Raw genomic sequence first — 13,184 nt, 5'->3', positions numbered from 1 at the left:
ACTGTCATTTTTAAATTAACGGAAGTGCAGATGGCTGAGAACAAAGGGTTCATGTGATTTGAATGGTCTTAATCCTGGATTATTTCAGTCAAAACTCAACTTTAAAATATAATAATAGTACATGGGAGGAAGGTGCTTGAAAAATTTCTGCTTTTCATGGTAAGTGAAGATGTATCTAGCTTCTTTAAAACATTTATTAAGATTAACTTTCTAACAAAGGTCATGATAGTATCCAGTTTACTTCATTACTGCCAGGGTATTTTATCAAAGTGGGAATTGAATCCAAACACTCCCTCCTGCCACTTGTAATACTGTTAGGTCTGCTTATTTCCGATTTAACATCTGGTGTTTGCAGGTTGTGCCTTGTACTTTGTCACCAAATCCCTGTCAAACTTAAATAGCTGGGATTTCAGAAAAGGTACTTTGTAGCCTTGTGATACCCAGTACAAACTTTCAGATCTGCCAAATGACTAACACAATGACTGCTCTATTTGCATCGTGCATTTTGGTGTTCTTGAAAGTGTATTGTTCCTGCTTAGTTTTTATTTTACTTTTCTAAATGTCTAAGCGAGTTTAGCTTCCATTTGAAGCAGCTTTTTGTGAAGAATATATGTTCGTGAATGCTGACCTCAAGACTTTTTTTGAAGCTTACTTTGATTTTTGACCTTAATTTAAATGCTCCTTACTAGCTTTCTTTTGAGCCTTTAAGGAATGTCACCTGATTTCTGTGACTCATATTGCTGTAGTAGCAGGTCTTACATCTGAGTGAATTGGAAAGTATTATCAAAAGTAAAAACTACAGAAGTGGTTTCATAATACTCTGTTATGGTTAAAACAAGTTTCTTTAATTTGCATCCTAATGATGATTCTGCATTTATTTTAATTCATTATCCATTCTGGAGGTTCTGTTCTTGATAAAACATTTATTAGGTTATTAAAGATTAGACTCTTCTCTTATGTTTTTCATTCTCCCCATTGAGAAATATTCAGTTGCCATAAGAATAATTCCTAGTGAGTAAAAATGATGACATATGATAGATGTCAAATGGTTTCTTAATTAAAAACTTGTAATAGTGTTTTCCCCCCCTATCTTTGAGTTCAGGTGAGATATTTTCCTGCTTATCCAAGGCCTAGGCCCATCAGTGATTGAAAGGCAAGCTCTGAAACAGGGGAACGGCTAGCAAAGAAGGAACTTGGTCTCTGTAGAAACACTGCAAGGGACAGGAGGAGGCAGGGGTCCTTTGAAAAATGTGGAAAAGTTTTTCAAGTAGCCATTAGGAGATCTAGTACAATGAGTAATGATTTTCCGAAGAAACTAAAAATACAGGTTCAATAGGTAGGTCCTGTCATTCCCTCCTCCCCTCTCTCCCCCTTATATGTCACTTATCCTAAAAAGCCAAAAATAAAAAAATGGAAAAGGAGTAGTATGCTGGCGTTTTGGGGAGGCTTGGAGTTAATAAAGTCTTGACTCCTATGGATTTGCCTCATGATTTATTGCAAGATCTGGCTGAAGGTTTTTCTATAGTCAGAGGGTTAAATTCTCAATCTGCCCAGCTGCCTTCTTCATGAAACCCGTGAAAATGGAATTATTTTTGAGACTTCTGTTCTTGTCTAATTTGCTTGAAATGAGTTGCTTGGTCATCTGAGAAGACCAGGCTGAAAGGTGGGGGGTTGTCTGCATTGCGTTGAATGTGGGTTGAGTTGGTTTTCTTAATTTTAATCTTGGGGAAAATTTTAAACACTGTATCTCTTGACATATGATGATGATTTATAGATAAATGCATACAATTCTTCAAGTACCAGAATTTCAAAACCACTTTCATATTAGAGGAAGTAGAAACTTACACCAGGGAATTCTGAATCTTCTTATCCTAAGAATGAGGAGATGTGGAGAAAGCACAGGAGAACTTGCCATTGCCAGGATTCTGCAAGGGGCTCATAGAACAGCACACTAGGAAAATGATAAATTTCTCTTTTTTTCTTCCTATCTTCTTGCAGTGCTCTCTAATGAACAAGAATGGTCATTACAGGAAGCATCAGAACAGTGGAACAAGACTAGCATGTGTAGAGCTGCAGCCGTGTGTAAATTGAAGAGAAAGGCACCGAGGAAGGGCTATGGCGAGGCAGGTTGTCTGAAGGAAAGTGGCTACTATGACTTCAAGTGAGAGTGGTTTGATCCGAGTGCAAAACCAAATCTGTGATAGAAAATTTAAAGGAAAATCAATGGATATATACTTCTCCTTGTAAAGAAAAAGTAGTAAAAATAACAAGTGATACAGCACTTTCAATTTAAAATAAACACTCTTTTTGTTATATAAACAAAAAACCCAGGCCTTCCATTTCATATAATACATTCATACAACATTAAATTCAAAGGCTTTGCTGGAAGAGGTCTGTCATTTACACAAAGGTCTTTAGAAATTGTAGTGTGGAATTTTAACAAATTGTGACTAAAAAAATGTAAATACTTGAAATAACCTTCCAGCTTTTCTGCCTAAATAGAATGTCTTTATAGAGTAGTTTCTAAGGAATTACACTTTTCATCATGTCTGATTACCATTTTTCTACAGGGAAATAATTTATTATCATTTATCATCTAGTACTGTCATTTTTTTCAAATGTTCCTGTCTTGTTAACCAGACGAAGCCAGTTAGGGAGTGATAATATTATATACGGTGTAAATACAGCAAGGGGCTATTATTTATGTAAATGTCTAGCAACAAGTGTAAGGCTAAATTGCACTTTTATGAAAAGTCCCAAATATTATTGACATGACGTCATGCCTTTATGTTGTCCAGTAGCAAACTAGCTTGTGATTAAATTTATAGTCTTTTTTCTTTTCCTTTCTTTGTAAGTCGTGTCTTTCCATCTATCCTCATGATACTAATGGATGGGAATAATCCATGTCAGTGTAATACCAGGCACAGTGCTTGTCTTTGTCAGCACTTGCTGTCACACTGCATTCAGCTTGAATGCTGGTAGTACGGAGTACAGATGTATAATCCTGCCTATTTGCTACATATGAGGGAAACTCTGAAATCAGGTGGGAGCTTCTGTATTGAGAAAATATTAGGGATAAATATCCATCCCATCTGATTATTCATATTTTAGTTTTCCAGTAGGATTATTCAACTTAAAACAAAACAAAAATTCTGGAGGGGACAGCTTTTGCTGGAAATGGATTTGTATTCTATTGCACGGAACGAATTACATTGAAAATTAAAAGTATTGCAGCAATACCCAGGCTTCAGTTAATTGTCCCAAGATATCAAAAAGGTAGAAATAAGGCCTTTGGCCTTATTTCCAGAGTAGCAAGAAAAAGGAAAGTATGATGTGGCAGCAATGTGGTTTTTGCTAATCCAGTTACCTTTGGATCAGTGAAGGCTGGGAAACACCACAACACTGAATCTGTAGGATTCATGGATTCTGGGGGTGAATTCCAAATTCGAAGTCCTTTCTTTGCCCGTTCTCATGGCCTCCATAGGGCATTTTTGAATTTTGAATACTTATTGCTATTTTGTATATAATTTTATTAAAGTGAAAAATACTGTTTGACAGTTACTAAAGCATAACTTTCTAAAATGAAACTAGTAGTTTTGCTTCAGGAAATTCAAAATTTGTCCTGAATTTAACTGCCTGAAAGACTTTTCTTTTTTTTCTTTTTTTCTTTTTCTTTTCCTTTTTAACAATAGAACTTTGTGACAGGAGCTGTGGTAAGACCATTGCAAAGCCTTACTTCTCCTAGGCTCAGAACTTGTCAAAAAAACCCACCATTACCAACAACAAAAATTCTGTACAATGGGATATAAGGTTTTCAGAATGAAAGCTGTCTTTCCATTGAAATCTAAAATTACAAGTTGTTTGCAGATAAACTTCACTTTCTCTACATCTTTCACAGTGTCTTTTCTGTATACAACAGAGATTTAAAAATATTTAAAAACAATTTAAAAAGTGAGTTAACCTTTTCATATGGACTGCACTGACATGTAAAGCCAAATCCATCTACCACTGTGTTCTTAAAATACTGAGATTTTTAAAACTACACCAAAGATATCAAATGGTTGTTAAGTGTGTTATCCTCAGTTAGCAACAAGAATGTAAAATTTGCTTCTAATCATTTTAAAACACAGCAGTGGTGTATATAACCTAAAAACAATCCTCATTAATTGAGAACACAAAATCAAACCTTTTCCAACTTCTAAAGATAAAATGAAAAGCAAGATACACTAAGTTTGGTGGGTTTTAATCTGATTTTCTATGCTGAAAAGGTAATATTCTGAAGCATTGTATAATCTCTATTCTGTACTTAACCTGTTGTTTCTAATCTAGCTCGAATACAATAGGGATGAATGTTTAAAAAAAAAAAAAAAAAGTGCTAGAGAAGGAATTTAAAGAAAATGCCTTAACAGAACTCAGCTCTCTTTCTCATGACTGGGAACTGAGCAAATTTAATGCCTGGAAGGAATTGGTTCTCATTTTTGCATCAGTCGACATTAGCTTAAGGAGGATTCCTGAATTTTTTCATTTGAATGAAATGGAGAGTGTTTTCAGGTATGTACCACTTATTTCTGGCTAAGACCACAAATAAGTTTCTTGCAGCCAAATAACTAAAAAAGAAAAATCTGACTAACCATTCACTATTTTTGAAGTATAAAAGTAAACTTAGCTGTAAAGTCTTTCCTGGACACAAGCTAGCCAGACCATCAAGAAAGTGATATTAGGATTTTGTAGGAAACCTACATAACAATATTAGTTCTGATATTTTAGTGAATATAATTTCAACGGAGTAGAAAAAAATCTATTTCAGCATTTTGCGAGTTCTTTTTGGGTGTCTTGTGTTTTCTATTATTACAAACACTTGCTATTTTGTTGCCATTACCTAAAAAATGAGGCAATACATACAAAAGTTTTGCATTGCAAGTTGTACTAAACATGGTTTTCTTCCGAATTACATGTTATGACTTGATTTGCTGCACTTTGACTATAGTGAGATTGTTTTATTTCATATATTTTGGAGTAGGCAAGTATTGGCTTGGAGAGCAGGTGATCAGGAGTTGATTGGTATTTTGTCTTGATGAAGGAGTTTACAGGTTTTTGCGTTACTCTGTGACTGCATGCCAATAATATTAATTGTGACGTCTTCCATGAGTTATCCCGTGACTGAATATGATACTTAACAGCTTCAGTAGCGATCAGCTGATGACCAGGAACTTGATTTTTAAAGTTAGGGATTGTAGTTCCCATTTAATTCATCTGCAGACTTGTTGTAAATACTCTTTAAAAGTATCTAGAGGAACCTGCATGTGTGTATACTTGGGGGAGGGGTTGTTTTTGGTTTTGTTTTTTTATTCATAGAGGAACACTGACGTAAAAATCAAAAGCTCGGAGTAAAAAGAAAACACTTGTTTCCAGAATAGTGGAGCCTTTTTTTTTTTTTAATGTCATGTCTTTGAAAATTTGGAAGTAGTGTGGTTTGCTTTTATTGTGAAAACTTTCAGAAGAACAATTCAGAGTCGGTGCCATTCTTCCCAGCTGAATGGTGCTTGGTTTGTGAAATGGAGCAGCTGCGGTAGTTTTAGCTTGGCTCACAAAACCATTTGCGTTTTAATCAAGAACTTCAGAGTCTGTGGTGGTTGTTCATGATGGAGATGGCCAGCTATGCCCTGTGAGACAGCTGTAGTATAATTGAGACAGACTATGTGAAGCAAATATAAATGCCGAATGGATGTCTTTAAAAGCAGAATATTCTCTAAACTGTGGCTGAATTTTTAAAAAGATGAGAAGTTTTTATAAAAATATATGAACAAGAATTTACTACTGCCATGTACATGATGAAACATTTTGTTTGTAGAGGTGTTTTATATGTATTGCATAAAACAGGATTTAAGTCTTTAATATTAGCATGCAAGTTATATGCCATGCAGTAATCCAGGTTTAGGTGAAAATGTGTGTGTGCATAACATTGTAATGAGAAATGCTCCAGTCTTCCAAAAATATTATTACAAATACAGTTGAGGTCTCTTTCATTTCTTAAATTGTCTGGGATATGTTGTTTATCTGAGTGGCAAGGTATACGTCATACTTTTATACATATGCTTGTTTTAACAAATAAAGATCATCATGTTTTATCAAATAGAATAGAAGGCTCCCAGAGGCTTTGAGAGCAATCATTAATCTTTAGTGGCAGTTATGGCAGTTACACATTTATAATAACTTTTAAAAGTTAGTAAATATGGGGAAATAAGTGTTCCATCTAGTATAATGTAAAACCTCAGACTGACAGTTTGTTTTAGAAGGGATTTTTCTAAATAGCAGTGTTTGACTAAACCAAAAATATCTTGTTTCGCATCACAAATCAGAAAGTGCTGCCCATATGTTTAAAAAAACAAAAAGTTGAATTTTAACATTTTATAGTGATTTTGTAGTCACAGTTAATAACTATTTTGAACTTGGAGTTGCTAGTTGTGTGTTTCATGCTGAACTATACATTCTTCATACCTCTGACAAGTTTGTTCTGTACCCACGGTTAATTATACAGATCAGAACGTTTCACTCTTTCCAGACCAGCCATTCTTTTCTCTTGCTCTCTTTTACACAACATTTTGCTTAACATCTTAAAACACTGTTCCCAACTACATAAAGGGGCCCCTGAAGATAGCAGGCCTTGTGGCAGAATATTATGTTGCTCCTAGATGTTTTCCTTTGTTTTCAAACACTTTGTCCCATTTTATGTTTCTGATATGTGGAGTCCCAAACCTCTTTGATGCTGACTAATTGGGGGGGAGACAATGTAGAAGGGTTAATCCGTTACACTGGTATTAATGAGTCAGCTGGATCCCTGCCATTCTCTCGTTTCTGGTTCACTTAGCACTGATTGTGAGTTATCACAAATGACACTGTTTTGTGGGGAGCAAGCTGGGAGGTTGGAAGGTAATACAGACTTCAGATGAGAACAGCCTGGTCTCAGGTTTATGCAGGTAAATATATCCATGCCATGTGGGTTCAGATAAGAAAATAATCTTGTTTTCCTACTGGACCCCTGGGAACACTGAGTGTTGGTAGTGCTGGGATATTTTAAGCTCACATGTGGTGGATTGAAAGGTGGGCAGGTTGTTTTCTGAACTCCATTCTCTAATGTGCTGCTGGGCATTCTTGCGTTGGATATACTCAGTTGACACCCATGCATTAGAAGTGAGACGATGAAAGTCATTATTTGCGTGTCTGTGCAAATACTTGCAGGGTCTGTGCAACTGAGAGCACCTTTCTTAAATCCCAGGTCTCCTGTGACAAAGTTTTGAAAAAATTGGATCAGGTATTAATATGATGGTAATGTTTCTTTGGTCTGTCCTGACCTTTTAATTTATGATTCTGGGACAGTAATAAAGAGACACTAATTTTAAGACGTATTGTATTTTCGTTACTTTTGTCTGCAACTACAACTATAAGCTGATTAAATCAGCAGATGGGGAGAAGGAAATCATGGTTCAGGACACTTTAGCAGGTTAGTTACTTTTTACCAGCCTTTTTATTTTTTTTAAAGCAAACTCAAGCAAGGCAAGCTCACAATCCCTCTCTTACACCTTTTTTCAAGATATACACTTAAGTCCAGCTGAAGCTTATACTCCTGTCCTCTGGTGCTTCTGTCTTGGATCTTCCCATTAAGGCAACAATCCCTGCTCCTAGCTCATTCCTTCACTGTAGGGGTTGTTTTGCCTGCACTGATGCCTAAAAGATGGAAAACACATGCAGGGTCACTGCAATTTGGAAGGAACCTCAGGTAACTGGGAGGAGGTGGGAGTCTCTTGGACTCTGAAGCATTTCCTTCCTCCCAGATCTCCTTGGTGCCTGGGACCTGTTTCTAGCCATGGCTCTCTAGAAGCAAGTTCGCGTGTTCAGTTCCCTCATCTGACACTGTTCTCATTATGGCAGAGCCTTTCTCCTGGTTGCAGCCTTTCAGAATGGCTGGTTAGGCGAGGTCTACACTTTATGTTGTAGAATGGTACGGAGATCATGAACTAGATCGCTTGTAGGAGGGTTTGACTGCAGATGCCTTCATCTGGGAGCAATGTTTTCAATTTCATCACTGGAGGGAAAGACACTTCTCTGCATGCAAAGCCAGTGTTTAACTTAGGTGCTTTCTGATCACCTTCTGGAGAAGCCTGTTAACACCAACTACATGGGGAGCCTTGTTTCCCTTTCCCAGTAAGCTATCCCCCAAGTTTTCTGTGCTGTCATATTCCCCCATATTACTTGGGGGCTAATTTACTGCATTTTAACAAACTCAAAACAGGCACAATCTTCTAACTTCCCAATTGCTTAGACAGTTTGAGATCAGCTGGTTTTGAGGCCTTGGTTCCTAATTAATCCCTTTGGGGCAAGACAGTAAAGCACATAGTCTTAGCAAAGGAATTTTTTTAACCACAGAAGATTTAAAGTTAACTGGTGTGGGATATCTGAAAGATAAAATCCTGTGTGTTGTCTTCTCCTATGTCTGAACTCATTCAGCTAAGATTTGTTCGGCCAGTGGTGGTTTTGAGAGCGGATAATCTGATTTTATCAGCTTGCTGCCACCCAGAGGCAAAGGTGCTACTGCCCTCCACTTCAGTGATCTTCCTTTGCTTCAGCTCTGGTATTTGTTGGACTTCTTTGTGAACCAGTTCAACTCCTAGAAAAAAAAGTGGGTAGTTTTCCGCTGGGTTAATAAGCGGAAAGTCTGATGTTCATCAGAGTCACTGCAATGGCAGGGTCATAAGAGAACAAGAATTTCCCTTCTTACTGGCAGTGAGCGATTAGATAAGCTCACTTGGTCTCACGGAATGTCACCTTTACTCCAGGCAAAAATTAAAGACGACTGATCATATTGCACGTAGAAATAGATGCTCTGTTTAGAAAATCACCCCTTCTTAGGCTAGTTCCATACATAGCTGAGCTGATCTTTTGGCCCCCTGTGGGAGGTCCAGTTTTCTCACCCAGCTGCAGACTCTAGTCTTGCAGTTTAATTTTCTGTAATTTTGTGAACTATCTTTTTCTTACGGATTAGTGTTGTGCTGTTCTAGTAAGGTGAACTGGCACAAAGGGGTTGAGTGATGGAGCCAGGAAAGGTAAGAGTGAAGACAGAGTGTGGAGGAAATGAGAAGAGGGAATGGAAACACATCCTTAAGGTATCAGTGAGATGCTATGTAGCCTTTTAATGTCTCATCAAAGAGTAATATTAAGGTATCTGTTAGTGAACCCGGTCTACTTACTAAGCTGGCAGAAAATTTAGCCAGCAAAAACCTTCTGGGTTAGAAAGCAGAACTGACGCCCTGAGGAATTGGACTAGCCTCAGACAAGGAACTGGACAAGGTAAGTGGCACAAGCAAACATCTCAGAGCAGGAGGGAGGAAGGGACCACCCATTTTGGCAGCATTGAGCTGGTCCAACCGCGGTCATGTATAGTATATGTCTTTCTGCTGTGCTTGCATTTGTAGACATCCAGGCACTAAGTCTGCGTTCCTCACCTCTTAGAAGAGAATATGAAATCAGTAGCCTTCTGGATAGAGGCTGTGTCCTTTGGAGAAAAAGGGAGTGTCGTTTTGTGCTCATGACCCTGGATTTTCTTCCTGCTAGTGTTCACTGCACATCAGGTTACACACAGGATTGGGGGCAGGTTACAACATGAAAATTTCACGTTGCAAATACAGGACATGTTCCTGAGTTGAGCACATGAAAAGTAGAAACTGCATCATGGAAACTGAAATCTGTCTTGCTTTGTGAAGATCATTAATCTGCTGTAATGGCTCCCTATCAGACCCGAGAGTTCAGGTCTTTGTGACCTAGAATTTCAGCTGCCAATTTTCAACCAGTCAAATAGGTATCTGGTAACACAGACCTTTGTGCATGGGTTGGTTTGTTTTGTAGGAAGACAGTGGAGTGGTATTGTTGGTCTGTGTTTTGGCTTTTCTTTGTCTAACTGGGTAATGAGTTCAAAATGAAGATGGTGAGGAATATGGCAAGAAATGGGAAAGAATGTGAATATGACTGGTTTGGGTCTCATCCTAGCAAAATGCATGATCTTCAGGGTCCATTTGGGTGTATCCTAAACAGAATTTATGGAATTGCATAATCTTACCTACATTTTTACTGGTATTCACTGATATTCACACCTGCAAGAAATTAAATACTTGGATGGATTCTTTGCATTGTTCAAGAAAAACTTTAGATTTTTTTGTAAAAACACTTTGCCCATAGTGATTTGTGAAGGCAATTTATGGAAGTCCTGAGAGAGCTGTCATCCAGACTAATGTTGTTTGCTCTCAGAGATGGCTCTTTGAGCACAGCAATTCAGCTTTGTGTGGTGGGTGTTCACTTGTCTGATTCCCTGGGGCTGCCAAAGTAAAAGCTAAGTTTCTCATCAGCAGAAAGAAAAGGACAGAAAACTAGCTGTTCTGTTCACCAATTCCTGATGAAAAGGAGGAAAACTAAAAATATATATTAATCTCAAGTTTTCTACAGCCTACTGGTAGCAGCAACTTGTTCTGTAAAAAGGAGCATTTCTTATCAAAAAACCCAAACACTTTATTATAGTGTTATGTTTAAGAATTTTATCGTGTTATTTTGAAATGAATGTTAACATATCTTTGAAATTTTCCATGTTGGTTTGTATAACGTCCACGGGAGAGTGGAGCCTATTTTTAGTTCTGAAATACTGTTTTCTGGTTTTTCACAATGAAAAGTAAGACTGCTGTGACAAGATATGCTTTCATAAGACCACTGAGCCTCTCTGCCATCAAAAGGGTGATTCTGCTTCTCCTTCCTCCTGAAAGCGTGATTACTTTCCCCCTTGGGCCAGCTCTGGTACTTACTTGACATCCCTGACTTAGCTCACTAAACCAGCAGAAAACTAACATGGCAAAAAGTGAGTGCTGTTTTTTGTTTGTTTGTGTGTGTCTTTTTTCTTTTTCTTTTTTTTAATAACAGGACCACTGGTGCTGCAGGGCATTGTGGGGAGAAGCAGGACGGCTCCTTTTGGCAGCACCAAACTGTTAGATTGACTCAGCCGTGTTGTGAAAACTTGCCCTTAGGTAATAGTGTTCACACTACAGACAGAATGGCAGTTCTTCAACTAATAGCCAGAAGGAAATTATCAGATGTATGTAGCTTGTTTTTATAGGGCGGCTTTGACTGTTTTCGGTATGTTGTGTTTTGAAATAGATACTTATTCTACTCTAATCACGTTATTGCATGAAATTATTCTGCAAAAGAATTACACATGCAGGGTGTAGTTGCCTGGGAGCTTGACATTGAGCAAGTAGGTAAGAAGCCACAGGACCTGGAAAATTGCGTACCCTGCGCTCTGTGACAGTCTGCCCGCTGGATTTTGGGGAATTTGAGCACGCCAGAATTACAAAGGCTTTCAATCTTGGATGCTCCAAAGCCTGAGACAGAGGCTCTCCAGTGGTCCTTCATCCTTGAACTTTAGGAAGTTTCTCTTAGAAGTTTCTCTCTTTTCTGATAGCCTCTGTTAACCTACCTGACATGTTGCCCTGTAATGTGGGTGCCCATAAGCCCGAAGTTCCCTGGAAACCCTGGCTGCAGTGTTTAAAAAGCCCACTGCAGCTCACCCAGGCAGTTCCCAAAGGCCTCTGGGGTTGCCTGGTCAGGAAACCAGCAGTGCTCTTTCTGCAAACTGCCCGGCCTCCTTTGTGCTCCTGAAGCTGACATGAGCCTACGCAGGTTTTTGGTTTTCCCTTTTCTCCCCTTCTTTTGTTTTTTTTGGAACAAATTTGAATGTTTTGCTTTCAGTTAGAAAATGCCATTTAAAAAACCTACCATTTCTGTTCAGAGGTTAGGGAAGGGATTGATGTATATTTCTACAGTGTAGGCATAATTTAGCATAAATACAATCAGTACCACAGTTTTAGCAGTTGGTAACAAAAATTATAGACAGCTGAAGCCGTTCTTCATTTCTTCTGTATATGATAAGAATATGGTACAAATTTCTGGCAGAAATTTTTTTTTAATGAGTTATTCAAATACGGCATAGGCTCTGTTTTGGTTTGATTGTTTCTCTTTGTTTTGTAGGCAGTGTCAATATGACCTTTTTGTGTACATGCAAATGTTTTGACATTTTATTGAAAGAGGCAACTGAAAACATACTATGTTCGTTATTAAAAAGTAGAATTTTTGATTCTATGCTTGTATCCTTGTAAATGGATATTTTTTATTTTTATTTTTTTTTAGCCTTTATACACTAAACTTCTCTCTCTGTCAGGAATTTGTATTTGCCCTTATTTGTCCCTTCCCTCCCCCCCTCCCCCAAATAATTTCTGCCCTCCTCTTTGTATGATTTTAAAGAGGTCTGTTGATACTTTTAGTCCTGATACTTTAAAATTTTTCCTAACAAAACCATACTACTGTATTTGTGTAATGTGAAAATGCAATTGAAAGTCCAAACAAGGCTTAGAAAGGTTTTGAAGTATTGAATTCAGAAATACTAAAAATCTGTTAACATTTTATTCTAGTATCTCATTGTCTCTAAAATCAAGCAATCTACTGATCATACTTTAAAACGAACATTTCCATATTGTTTACATACAAGTCAAAAGTAAACAAGAAGTTCCATGGTGTAGTTTCTTTTACAAAGCTGGCTTTAAAATAAAGTTCCTAGATATACTAAACCAGCTTAAAGCACAAAAGTAATCGGAAAGTAACGCTTTAATCCTAGTTAATCCACGCTGTTGACCTGTGTGCCTTAAAAAATAAATAAATAAATGTAATTATGTAGTCCTTTAATCATCTGTGTGGAGCTGGTTATTCATGAGAGAAGTCTGATCCGAAGATTAGCCACTGTGCTGTTTTTTGCCATTTCTGAGGACATGTTAAATGGATTTATGTTTTCTTCTGTGGGGAGACTGGCTATTTCTTAACCCTTTTTTTTTTTTGGGGGGGGGGGGAGTGGTGGTGTTTGTTTCTTTTCACTTCCCCTTCCCAAGTTTGAGGCCTATCAAAACATGATAGTAATAGAATGAAATTAACAGCATGAAGAAAAACCAATATTTAAAGGGGTCTTGGGGGCAGAGATTTGTTGTTTGTTTTGTTGAATGATTTGTTAAAATTCATTTTGGATGTAGGTGTTTTCAGTTTTCTTCTTTTTTTTATATTCAGAGCTTCTGTGTAACAATTTTAGGTCTGTTTACAAACTT

At 37.5% G+C, this 13,184-nt stretch overlaps 1 protein-coding gene across 1 annotated transcript in view; it reads left to right on the top strand.

Moving 5' to 3' along the window:
• UMAD1 (UBAP1-MVB12-associated (UMA) domain containing 1) overlaps positions 1 to 13,184 on the top strand; it is an 85,682-nt gene that overhangs the window by 41,439 nt on the left and 31,059 nt on the right. The window contains exon 4 of the mRNA XM_026090031.1: positions 10,960 to 11,063. Within this exon, the coding sequence (XP_025945816.1) occupies positions 10,960 to 11,063 (104 nt within the window). The remainder of the gene's footprint in view (positions 1 to 10,959; positions 11,064 to 13,184) is intronic.

Source organism: Apteryx rowi, unplaced genomic scaffold (assembly GCF_003343035.1).
Source record: "Apteryx rowi isolate R43461 unplaced genomic scaffold, aptRow1 scaffold_845, whole genome shotgun sequence".
In the NCBI taxonomy this organism is placed as follows: Eukaryota; Metazoa; Chordata; class Aves; order Apterygiformes; family Apterygidae; genus Apteryx; species Apteryx rowi.
The sequence above is the reverse complement of the archived record's forward strand: the minus strand, read 5'-3'. Positions and strand labels throughout refer to the sequence as shown.